This window comes from Mesoplodon bidens, assembly GCF_964165515.1.
Source record: "Mesoplodon bidens genome assembly, contig: HAP1_SCAFFOLD_150, whole genome shotgun sequence".
Lineage (NCBI taxonomy): Eukaryota > Metazoa > Chordata > Mammalia > Artiodactyla > Ziphiidae > Mesoplodon > Mesoplodon bidens.
Genome location: NW_027672498.1, coordinates 409,869 through 423,291, shown reverse-complemented (window position 1 = coordinate 423,291; position 13,423 = coordinate 409,869). Strand labels below are relative to the sequence as shown.

At 41.3% G+C, this 13,423-nt stretch overlaps 1 protein-coding gene across 1 annotated transcript in view; it reads left to right on the top strand.

Moving 5' to 3' along the window:
* Positions 1-282: 282 nt before the first annotated feature.
* LOC308610105 (RAD52 motif-containing protein 1-like) overlaps positions 283-13,423 on the top strand; it is a gene marked incomplete at both ends in the record, with an annotated part of 29,253 nt that continues 16,112 nt past the window's right edge. Inside the window, one exon of the mRNA XM_081259358.1 lies at positions 283-288. Coding sequence (XP_081115484.1) covers positions 283-288 — 6 coding nt within the window. The remainder of the gene's footprint in view (positions 289-13,423) is intronic.

Sequence of the window (13,423 nt, the reverse complement as noted above, 5' to 3'; positions counted from 1 at the left end):
TCCCTCGAGCCCTGGCGCGCCTCTGCTCCCCGGCCAGAGCTCGCCATCTGCGCCCCCGAGTTACCTGCCTCGGGAAGTCCCAGTTCGCAAGCAGCCGGGACTGTAAAAGGGTGGATTCGGCAGAGCCCCAAACCACATTTCTAGGGGAGGGGTGGGGTCCCCATCTAGAGGGTCGCAGATCGCATTACCGGCCGAGGGGAGGAGACAGCGGAAGGGAGAGTCAACAGAGGTAAAAGTTTCTTTTCGCTTACTACTCCCCCTCCCCCTCCCTTACGCGCTGCGATGCCGGTAGGCTCGGGGACACAGTGTCCGCCCCGGAACGGTTTGGCAGGACAGAGGTATCTTTCCATACGCGGATGCTGCAGTCAGAGCGCCGCTTGGCCTGCAGGGCTGCCGGGCTCGGGGGCCCCGAGGGCGACCCCCGTCTGCCCGGGGGCGGGAAGCAGAAGCCCGCCTCCGGGCACCGAAGATCTAGAGCAATAACAGACGCATAAATAAACCAATGAGCGGCTCTTTGCTGCCAGCAGCAGGGAAACCTCGGGCTGATTAAGTGCAGACGCGGGGTGTCTGCCAGGACAGGAGGGCGGCGGGTTAGAGGGAACCGGCGTGGAGGCGAAGGGTGGGGGGAAGGGAGGCCGGGGCAGGAGCGACGGGAAAGACCCAAAGCCACGTTTTTAAACATGGCGGGGGGGCGGTTTTAAAGGCAACCAGTACGGGGGAGGGGGGGACCGGTCTGCGGGCCTCTGGACCTTTTTTAATACATATTACTTTTAATACATATTACCATGTGAAGTGTTAGTATTCACTTCAAAGTGAAGTTGGTGGTTGGCCACCGAACAGGTTGTCACACGAAGCATTCTAAAATGGGAAATGCCATACTACTGAAGTTGGTGGTGAAGCGAGGGTCTGTGTCTTTCAACACATAGCTTTTTTAGTCTGTCCTTTTGGCTGGGAAGCTGGGACACTATTTTTAGGTAAGGCGGGAGTTTTGGAGAGTCAGTAAGTGCCTCTCTATCAGCTGGTGTGCTTGATTTTTGCAGTTGTTAGCAAGAAGTTTCATTTCTAATACCATAAGTATCCAATCGACATTGTTTTAAAGTCTGCATACATTTATGGACAGTCCAGTGTTTTACTGGAGCAGGGAGTGATGCCAAAATAACAGGGGAAATCATTTCTACTTGCAAAGGACCTTGTGTAGTTTAAAACTATAGAGCATATTCATGAAAGGCTAAGAATATTGCAGAGGGACGTACAACTAAGTAGACCAGATCTTACACATGCACTTTTGTCCTCTGTTTAAGAAGTAGGCATGGTATTGATATTAAATGCAAATTAGTCTATAATTATCTGTCAGACTCTATTTAAGATTCTAAATACAGGCCCAGCACAAGAAGTAAGGTCCTTTGCCTGTTGTTTTAAATGCTTAGCAGTTTTAAATGCATAGTAGATTTGGGGCCAAGTTTATCAACTTGTCGATAAACAAGAGATGGGGAGGAGCTACTTAAAAATTATAAACGAAGTGTTATGGCTGTTTATTTCCATCAACTTAGATAAGTATACGTGCCAATATAATTTGATTTCTAAATAATAGTTTGAGTTGTTTTCTAGGAGAGAAGTATGATATGTGTGGAGGGTGTGGCCGCAGCAGCTTGTAGTCCATTCAGATTGCTGGCTGGAGTCAGGGTGACGTCGGTAGCCCTGGCTCGGAGCCGCGTAAAACGTAGTGGTCCGTCACTTCACCGGTGGCTGGGATTATGCTTCTGAGCCTTCCTGAATTCAATAAGGTTAATATTCCTCTTTCAAGAATAAATAGTAGACATAACATGAAGATTTTTAATTTATCTGTCTATATGTGTGTGTGTGCATATATATTTACATACGCATCTATCTTTATTTTAAAAGCTACCAATTGTCTAAAGCAAATTGAACGTTTTTCAGCATACTACTAGAGAGTCATACCAACTTGTTTACCGGTGTAAATTGTACGGGGTCAGTTTCTCCAAGGGCAGGAGGTTGTCTGGTAAAGCCAGAATTTGTGTGTTCAACTTGTTTTGACCCCCAGAAACCCTGATTCATCATTAGGTTCTTCAAAGAATGCAGGCACATTTTTTTGAGTAAACCATTGTGACGTGTGAATGTTTGTGATTTTTGTTATTTCTGTGCCATATTTTAGGTGTTCTCAGAACATCTGAATTTGCCTTTTTGCTTTCTTCTGTCGATATTCTCCTGGTGGTGAAAATATTCCTGTGAGGCGAGCTTCCTTTCAGTAGGCAATATGTGTAACTAATATAGTTTAAAAACTTATTTATTTTTATGTAAAACTGATGCATGCTATGGTAAACAAATCCAAGCAGTGCTAAGTGTATATAGGAAAAAAGATAAAAAGCCTCTGCTCTCCTTCCTCCATCGTTAGCCATGTCCCCCTAATCTGACCGTAGAAAGCAGTTGGTGTTACTTGGTGTTTGGAAGACCTCTCTTGACTCGGTGCGCGGGCAGTAGTGAAAGCAGAGGGAGAAGTCATGGAAGGCATGGCCACGGAACCCGTTTAGATGTTAGGCAGGTATTCCACCCTTATTTCCTGTGATGTTAATTAATATTGATAATCTTAAACTTCCATTAGTTTAAGATAACTGTAATTGAATTGTTAGTGAAACACTCAAACAGTTAATTGCATTGTCAGGTTGGTAAAGTTTTGATTTGTTGATCTTGTAAGGAAATAACTATTTGGAAATTGAATTCACATAACCTTAGGGCTGGGAGTAATGTTGGTAATTATCATTTGTGGAATTTTATGATGAGATGCACAGTATACTTACTCTAGGCTTTTTATAACTCATTATGTTTCCTTTAGTTTTCAGAACAACTCCAAGATAGCTGTTATTTCTGCTTTGCAGAGGAAATTTAGGTTAAATGTGAATTAACGAACATAATGTCTCAAGACCAGTAAGTAGTGGTGCTGGCATTGTGCCTTGGAAAGGGTGTTCTCTTTCCACTGCAGTATGCTCTGCTGCTTCTATCTAGTCTGTCTTATTTTCCAGATGAGGAAATTGAGGCCTGGAGAAGTCAAGTGACTTTCCCAAGGTCATACAGCTGATTAGTAGTAACATTAAACCAAACTTTTATCTCTGGACCCTTATCTCAGGACTCTTGGTCCTGGCTGGTTATGCTACATTTTACTGAAGTACTGTGGACCAAAGGACCATATGCTGTGACCACTGGATACAAATGCTTCAGAACTGATACATCAGCAGTGGTGTTTTCTAGTATGTATTAAAAGGTTCCTTCTCTCTCTTTCAGAAATTATAAAGAGCTCTGATGGGCTCTTTGGGTGATACCCAGTGCAGTGAACTGCAGGTGAGTAAGGTCTGGGAGAGCCTTCTTTACAAAGCAAGGACTTGGTAATGCCTGAGGAAAAGACAAAAGGGACTTAACCTAGAGGAGGGTGTCTGGTCAGCAAGATGAGGTGGGACAAGGTGGAGGAAGTAGGGCCCTGGTGCAGCAGCGGTGACCTGACTGAATTGGCTACTTCTGGGGCCGACTGGATGATGGTGAACCTACTCCAAACAGACTGCCTGATGCTTTGTCAGTTTGTTTGAAGAGAAGGGAGGGTAGGTTAATCTTCCACTTCTGTTTTGAATGAGTAACTGCACAGGGGTTCAACCTATCTGCATATGATTGGATCTTCAGAGGTCCTTCAGTTTTTGTGTCAACATTCTTGAGTGTTGATCGCCCAGTGCTCTGATGAACAGGTTAAGTGTTAAATTGTCTGTTTTTCCTGTTATCTACTATGTGTGCATTGTCATGAATGACTATATATCTGCATTTCTGAGGATCTGGATACCAGGAACATATCAATGGAAACAGAAGGTTAAACTTTTTTCCTAATGGTTGTATTAGTCCTTCAAATTATTTGTTTATTGCTGAAATGCCCTAAGAATGACACTTTAGTCTTGAGTATTTATTCTTTCACAGTAATTAATCTTCTTGGTCCATTATAGTATCTTGGCCATTCAGTATTAAACTAAGAAAATGGTAATACTACAGAAAAACAATTAGAAGACTGTTTTAATATTGTCCTTGTGGGGCATCAGTGCTAAAATTATTTTTGGATGTATTTTTAATGCTAGTCCCAGAGACTTTAATGAGACAATGCTATATACTTTTAGGGTTTATAATTAAACTTAGGCTTGGCTACTTATTGATTGCCAAAGTAAAACATTGTTGTAGGGGTTCTTTGTTTCTTGAGTTAGGGTAGTTTGCACGATTCATCCCCCACAGGTTCATGGGGATGATCAGAAGGCTAGCTGAGCTGGTTTCTTGGTCCTTGGAAAGCTGGGGTCTGGGCTGTCATAGGTCATTGTGATAAGAAGTACATGAGCGTTCTCAGTTAAGGCCAAAGTGAGCAATAAAAGAGAGGTGTGGACCTCTTCCTGAGACTATATCGAGTTTGCATCCTGGGACCCCTAAGTTTGCTCAGTATGGTAGAACTTTCTCTCTTAAATTATAAAATAATTTAAGAATTGTTATTAAGTTAATTGTTAAATATTTGGGTTACTACCCCTAAAACAGTTGATTTTATTTTTGGCATTCTGTTAAAAATATATATAGAGAGATATATATCTCTCTAGATCTATATATATATACATACACACACACATAGATTATTGTACTCCTTTTTAATTATAATGTATATAATTTGAATTTTTCCTACTTATTAGATTATGAAACATTTCCATGTTATAGTTGTCACAATTTTAATTGACATGATTACACTTTGAGAGGCTGCAAAATATTTCACCAAGTCATGCCGTCAATAATTTACTTAACTCTTTTTATGTTAGTTATTTATGTTGCTGGCTCGTTTTCAGCTAATACTTTAATGTACATTATTGTAGATATTATTGTACTTTTCTTCTGGTTAATTATATCTCTAGGATAAATTTTTGAATGCATTATTGTGTTAAATGGTATGAATGTTTTTATGGCTTTTGATATATATATCGCCATACTGTTTTTCAAGAATGTTATACCAGTTTGTACTACTAAGAGATATACAGATGTACCTGTTTCGCCATAACTGGATATAAATACATTTTTTTCCTTAAAAGTTTTTGCTTATTTAATAGTGTAAAGTGGCATTTGTACTTCTTTGTTCTATAATGTTGAATTTTTCTCTTTGAGTCTCTTCATGGTGAATTGTTTGTTCATATCCTTTGCTATTTTAATCAGTAAACTATCGATGTGGGCTTTGGATGGTAAGGCAAGTATAACCAGCTAATAAACAGGTGATTATTAAAAAGATGATCAGAACCTGTTCGGGGAGAGTGTTCAGAGAGAGTCTAGTCTGGATGGTAAGTTTTCTTGAGAACATAGTGGTTGAAGGGGAACGGGTGAGTTATTCCAAGGTTCAGCTCAGCACATGTTTAGTGCGCATCCATTGTGTACCACGTGTTGCGTCCTCTTAGTGCTTCTCAAGTCATCGTGGCGTATACTTGGCTGAAGGAGGAGGCTGCTTGAGGCTGCTTGAGGCTTGACTTGTGGGACTTTGGCTGCTGAAGTCTCTTTGTGGAGGGCTGAGGGGATGACTGACTAGAACCTCTTTAGCTCATTCATGGCATACCACAGTGCCACGGCACAGTCTTTGAGAAGCTCTGTTCTGAAGGATACAAAGACGAATAAAGCATCATTTCCTCTGACAAGGAGCGAATCATCTAGTAGAGAGAGTAGGGGCACCAAAACAAGAAAGGACTAATAGGAATTTGAAGGGTGCTGTAAGAGGGGTTCAGACAAGGTGCTTAGGGGTTCAGTGGAGGGAGTGATACTGCCCCCTTGGGGATGTAAGGGAACACTTCAACTGAGGAGGTGGCATTTAAATTGCACCACTGTGAAATTGAGGCGCCAGGGCAAGAAGAGGGCATTCTGGAGGGAAGGGTAGCTTGAGCAAAGGCTGAGGGGTGCTGTTGGAAATGAGGTGGATGTCCGGAAACTGAGTATCCAAATTACCCGGACCCTGGGTTACATGAAAGAACATAGTGGACAGTGAGGCTGTTGAGAGGTCATGACTGGGTTTTGGAGAATGCATATGATGGATTGTGAGTGAGGAGAAACTAGAGACAGGGTTTTCAGTCGAGTTCATGGCACTACTCCAGGTGAGGGATGATGAGTGCCTGAGTTAGTGTGCTTGGGAATGAAAGGAGGTGGTGGAGTCAAGAGGTACTTTGGAGGTTGAACAGAGAGATGTGGTGACTGATTAGGTAGGAGGGGAAGGAACACTCAGTTCTGTGTCTTAAGTCAGAGATGATGCTGAGGTGTTTGTGGTTGGATGGCTGGCAGAATGGGACAGCAGGAATACAGAAGTCAGGAGGAAGAGCAGGTCTTAGGGGTTTAGAATAGAGAAAAGGTGATTTTGGTTTTGTGTGTTGAGTTTAAGGAACTAGTAGAAAGGTGAAATCAGCATCTTAACCCTGGAAGGAACAGATGAGGAAGTTCAGGGCCCAGAGGAGCTAGAGGGACCAGTGAGGTCTCACAGTTAGATAAAGCAGAGTGAAGACTGAAGCTTCCTGATTCCCAGTGCAGCACTCTCTTCAGTGCCTCAGACTGAGAAACTTCTCTGCTGTGGTGTTTTCCTCGCACCCAGGTGTGCTCAATAGGAAGTTGGAAGTGGCAGAGCTTATGTTGGGAGTGAAGAGCTTATTTTTCAATTACATTTTTATTATGGAAAATTTCAGATGTATAGAAGTGGAAAGGGTATAATCAATCCCACTGTACCCATTGTTCAACTTTAATAGTTAGTAATGTTGTTTCATCTGTTTCCTCCCTCTCCATCAATTCTATTGAAGCAAATCGGATAAAGTGTTTTGGTGAACTTGAACTCTGGGTATCTGTAGTTAAGGAGAATTGAACAGTTCAGTGGGGTATGTTCTGAGCTTTCTGGGTGGGGGTCTAGAGTGAACAGAAGTAGCATTAATTGCCAGAATTCCTGGGCAAGTCACTTACGTCTTCTGAGCCTTCGTTTGTCTGTGAGACGGAGGTAATAATGGCAGCGTCACAGAATCACCTGAGATAAGGTGTAGAAAACCCTCTGTGAACTGTGAGCCTGAAGTGTTATGCAGATTTTAGTTGTTGGTAATAACAGAAAGGTAGTGCTATTCCTCCGGGCTTCTGTGTTGCTGGCATTCAATACATTTTTATTATTCAACAAAGAATTATGTGAGGTACCTGAGGCTTCAACAGGGAACAAAACAGACAAAATCTCAGCTCTCCTGGAACTCATGTTCTAGGTCTGGAGTATAATAGGAAGCTAATACCTTAATAGTGATTAGTGTGGGTCAGACACTGTTCTAAGTGCTTTCATATTTTACCCTATTTAATTCTTGCAGTAATGCCTTGAAGTGTAGCCCTGTTATTATTCCCATTTTGCAGATTTGGAAATCAAAGCAGATTTTTAAGCAGATTGCCTCAGGTCACACTGCCAGGATTCAGATTCAGGCAGAGCTGGCTTCAAGCCTGTACTCTTACCCCTGTGCCATTAAAACGCTTTAGCTCATTCATGGCGTACTAGTGTTTGGTACAAATAAAAAAGGTAGGCCCTGATTGAAATTATTCCTAAACAAGTAAGTGTTCTCTTCTTGAGGGAGAGAAAAAGACAAAACCAAATGAAAAAAATGGCAGTACACAGTTCTCTGTGGATGGGGGTATATTAGTATTCTTACACAGAAAAGAATGTTTCTTCCTAACTTTTTATAGGCTTCAGCAACTTTCTTGGTTTCTTTAGATACAAATGGCCACCTCAGTGGAACGAAGTCATTTTCCTGCTGGTACTTGGGAAGAGTCTCTTCTTGAATGAATCTCCTTCTTGCTTACAATTCTTCTTTTTTCTCCTACTCCTCTCTTTCCTTACCTTGGGGCAGTTCCCTTCTCTGATTTCCCCTGTTGTCTGATCCTCCTTTTCCTCACAGCTGTGGTGTCCCTTCCCAGTGTCATCAGCTGCCCATGTTCTCAGGGATTTCCTTCCTTCTGCTTTTGCCTTCTCTTCCCTAGCCTGCCTCTGTCCGTCTTCTTGGGCCTTACCCTCTGTTGTGGCTCTTCTGAGTTTCTTCAGCGAGACTAACGTCAGGACCAATTTCCCGCCTCTGGCTCTGGCTCTGCCTTGCCAGCTCGTGGTTCTTCTTCCTGGGCAGGGAAGATGGGGAAATGGGCAGTGAGCCTTCCTTAAGTTTGCGTCAGGATTAGGACATGGGCCTCACTCCTTTTAAGGAGGGTTAGGAGGGTATTATGGCTTGCATACCTGTGGGGTTTTTTTGGAATATTGTTAAAATATACATAACATAAAATTTACCATTTTAATAATTTTAGCATACAATGTTCAGTGTCATTAAGTGCATTCACATTGTTGTACAACCATCACCACCATCCATCTCCAGAACTTCATCTTCCCAAATTGAAGTCTGTACTCATTAAACACTAACCCTCCATCCCCCTCTCCCTCAAGCACCTGGCAAACATCATTCTACTTTCTGTTTCTCAGAATTTGAATAGGGTCCATTCATACCATAGGTACCTCATATAAGTGCACTGATACAATATTTGTCTTTTTGTGACTGGCTAATTTCACTTAGCCTGTCTTCAAGGTTCATCCATATTGTAGCATGTGGCAGCATTTTCTTCCTTTTTAAGGCTAAATACTATGCCATTGTATGTAAATACCACATTTTTTAAAATCCATCCAGTTTTTGTTAGACACTCAGGTTGCTTCCACCTTTTGGCTGTTGTGAATAATGTTGCTGTGAACTTGGGTGTATACATATCTGTTCAGGTCCCTACTTTCAGTTCTTTCGGGAAATACCCAGAAGAATTGTTAGATCATATGGTAATTCTGTGTTTAATTTTTTGAGGAATCCCCATATTGTATTCCATAGCAGTAGCACCGTTTGATGTCCACCAGAAATGTAAAAGGGTTCCACTTTCTCCACATCCTCGCAAACAGTTATTTTCTATTTTTTGGATAGTAGCCATCCTAATGGGTGTGAAATGATAATATATACTTGTTTTTAAAGGTGTTTTATGTAGAATAATAGAATTTCAGGACTGGAAATGGTATTAAAGATTTCTGGTTCAATTAGCTGTAGACAGCAACAAATGTTCTCATATGTCTTAGCATTTTCACTTCTTTCTCAGTTGGAGAAAGGCATTTTGGGCAGATGGGTCTCTACTGGATCTTCGGCTCAAGATGAACTATGTCTGACCCAGGCAGGGTACATGGAATGCAGCTTTGCAAGAGATCTGCTCTTCTCTTTTGCCAGTGACTCTCTTTCTTATACTTCTTTACAGTTTCCAACTGTGTCTTCTGGGTTATTTAATCTTCTTTCCAGCTTCTTTAAGGGATAAGGTAATTGTATTCAAATAAACATTTTTATTTTAAAAAACTAGGTAAGTTAGCAATTAATGAGCCCAAGATCAGTATAAACTTCTCAGATGATTAAAAAGACTCTATTCAATATCAATTTTTTTTTTTGGCCATGAGGCACGTGGGATCTTAGCTGCTGCACCAGGGATCGAACCTGCACCCTCTGCCTTGGAAGGCAAAGTCTTTACCACTGGACCACCAGGGAAGTCCCTTCAATATCAATTTGAAGGAAACCTAAATATTACTCCTGGATGTTAGCTATAATTCCTTACTATGGAAAATAAGTCACCCCTTTTCAATTTTTTTCTTAATTTGGAGGAGATGAATTAAGCAGCATAAAATAAAATATATTTTATATTTACGAGAAGATTATAACATCTGGATTAGTTTGGGTTTTGAATCATTTTTAAGTTAAAGAAAACTGTTAGTTTAATTTATATTATGAAAATCTTTATGCCTACAGCAAAGTTGTAAGAATAGTATAATCAATACTCAATTGTTAGCGTTATGTCATAATTTGCCTTGTCTCCCTTTCTCTGTCAAATAGATAGAATTTTTTTTTTCCTGAGCCAGCTGAAAGTAAGTGGCAGACATCTTACATGGCATTTCATTCATACTTCATCATGTGTCTCCTAAGAATGAGGACATATTTCTTCATAAACATAATACCATTATCACACCTAAGAAGATAATTCAGTAACACTAATAGTTATACTATCAGATATCAAGTCCATGTATAATTTTTTCCTATTTCTTCCCAAAATATATTTTATTTCTTTAGTTTGTTTTGGAATCTTTAGTTTCTTTTTTTAAAATTAATTTATATAATGTATTTATTTTTGGCTGCGTTAGGTCTTCGTTGCTGTGTGTGGGCTTTCTCTAGTTGCGGCGAGCAGGGGCTACTCTTCATTGCGGTGCACGCGCTTCTCACTGTGTTGGCTTCCCTTGTTGTGAGGCACGGGCTCTAGGCGTGTGGGCTTCAGCAGTTGTGGCGCACGGGCTTACTTGCTCTGCAGCATGTGGGATCTTCCCGGACCAGGGCTCAAACCCGTGTCCCCTGCACTGGCAGGCGGATTCTTTACCACTGCCCCACCAGTTATTCTTTTATAAAAAAATTATTTCCTCATTTGTTTTTATGTGATGATGCCTTTATTTATTTATTTTTATTATTGTTTATTTTTGGCTGTGTTGGGTCTTTGTTGCTGCGCGCAGGCTTTCTCTAGTTGTGGCAAGTGGGGGCTACTCTTTATTGTGGTGCGCGGAATTCTCATTGTGGTGGCTTCTCTTGTTGCGGAGCACGGGCTCTAAGTGCGCGGGCTTCAGTAATTGCAGCACCCAGGCTCAGTAGTTGCGGCACACAGGCCCTAGAGTGTGTGGGCTTCAGTAGTTGTGGCGTGTGGCCTCAGTAGTTGTGGCTCGCAGGCTGTAGAGCGCAGGCTTAGTAGTTGTGACGTACGGGCTTAGTTGCTCTGCGGCATGTGGGATCTTCTCGGATCAGGGCTGGAACCCGTGTCCCCTGCATTGGCAGATGGATTCTTAACCACTGCACCGCCAGGAAAGTCCCAGACGTTCCTTTTTTTAATGAAAATTTGGAAGAGTCCTGGTTCATGTATTTCATAGACTGTCCCTCAACTTGGGTTTGTGTGATGTTCTCCTCATGACTGGAATGGAGTTAGGGTTTTGGGGAAGGAGATGTTTACTTTTAATATTTTGTTTCATCTCTCTCTCTTGGTTTTTATATAAGATATTCAGTGCATATAGATATATACTTTAAAAAGCATGCTTGTAGACTATTATTTTATAATCTGCTTGCTATTTTGTAATCTGGTTGGGATGATGGTGGTATGCTATTTTTTTTTTTCAGTACGTGGCCTCTCACTGTTGTGGCGTCTCCCGTTGCGGAGCACAGGCTCCGGATGCGCAGGATCAGTGGCCATGGCTCACGGGCCAGGCCGCTCCGCGGCATGTGGGATCTTCCCGGACCGGGGCACGAACCCGTGTCCCCTGCATCGGCAGGCGGACTCTCAACCACTGCACCACGAGGGATGCCCATTTTTTATTTTTTTGCGGTACGCGGGCCTCTCACTGTTGTGGCCTCTCCTGTTGTGGAGCACAGGCGCCGGACGCGCAGGCTCAACGGCCATGGCTCACGGGCCCAGCCGCTCCACGGCATGTGGGATCTTCCCGGAATGGGGCACGAACCCGTGTCCCCTGCATCGGCAGGCAGACTCTCAACCACTGCGCCACCAGGGAAGCCCGGTACACTTTTGTTTTAATTATGCAGTTGTCTCTCTTGCGTTGATTTACATTTTATTTATAAAGCTCCACTGCTTTGGATAATGATGTGTTTACAAGGCTACACATATAATCTGGAAGGGAAAATGAAGAAATACAAATGACAGAAAATATTTTATAATAATAAAATTTTCTTGGCAAGCAGCAACATTTTCTCAAAGTCAGTCTTTTAATATAATTTGCTTGCTTCATAAATATGGATTTTTTGTTTTTTCATATCTTTATTGATTAGTAAACATATTAAATGACTTGGGAGGAATCTCACTCTCTTCAAGAAATAATTTGGAATTATTGATCCAGAATGCTGGCAGTTCTCAAAAATGGGTCAGGAAAATCAAAGTAATAGATGGAAAAAAAAATCTCAATTTTAGCTCTTGCTATAACTTTTCTTAAATTTAGTGTTCTTTTTTATAATTTAAGTTACTAAAACAGATGGTGGAAGGTCCATCAAGATATTTATTTTATGTATTTAAAGCATTTTACTTTGCTGTATTGAATTCCATTCATTCTGGAATTTAGGAGAATTTACCTCTTTATGAAAGAGATTATTCAAAGTAGAAAATGATTGATGACCTTCGCTTCCAGTTTTCTTCTCAATAGACTTAGTCTCTCTTCTTATGCTTCTTGCATACTCAGTAATTGTATAAGTTTTAGAGAAAAATGCAAGTCTGGCTGAATATTAAGCACAGTAGAATAAATAAAGCTTTTTTCCTTTGCAGAATATTTTACATGTGTGTCCCATAGATTCATCAGAGATTCTAGTTTTGGATAAAGGCAAGTACATTTAAAGACAATACAACATCCCTATCTATGACATTGGCATTCAAATGAGAAGTGAATTTGGTTCAGGACAGTTCTTGAAATGCTTAGCATTTAGGTTATTTTAGGTCAACTCTTTGGGAAATTCAATTAGAGTATTTATTGAATGGTTTTAGTGAGCTGATTGGTTGTCATGTCATGTCATAGATGATATAAAACATGACTCCTATTTATAAAATAGTTCTTTTGGTCAGATAAGGCATCTTACATGATGTATTTAATCCAAGACAATGGATGGGTAAGAGGCAGATCATTGTCTAGGAAGTAATTTTGGTTTTGAGAGAGGCATTCTTAGGGAAAGAGGCCTTGAAGTGTTCATTTAGAGCTGGGCACGATTGAGGTCCGGAGAGAGGAGGGAAAGGATATTTGGGTAGAGGGAAGGGCATTGGCAGAGCCTCAGAGGCCTGACGGTTCCTGGGGCCTGTGTGGGAATGGTGGGAAAGTTGGGTTGCAGTCAGCCTGTGGGTGGCCTGGACGTTGGGTAATGAGCGTGGCTGTCAGTTTATGGGCGCCCTCTCTAGAGTAGTGTGTAACTTTCTTCCTCCCTGAAGAAGTGTGACACGCTTGTGCTAGCTGCAGTGTCCTCCCCACAGCTGTGCTGTCCATTGAGGAGAAATGGGCCTGCTCTGCCATGGCTTCCTTACTCCTCAGGGTATGGCGTGTGAGTTATTTTAATAATGTATCAATCTGCCTTTTCTTTCTTTTGTCACAATGCATTAACTTTCTAACGTGGTCTTGTTTTCAGGGTAATAATTGGGTTTCCACAGGGAAAATAATAAAGTATGAGGCAAATTATTGACTTAAAAAATGAATCTCTAATATTTTTCTAGTAGTTCTTCTTTTGTTTAAATTTTTGTTTCGTTAGTTATGTAAAGAAACTTATGGATAGTAATTTCTGCTCAG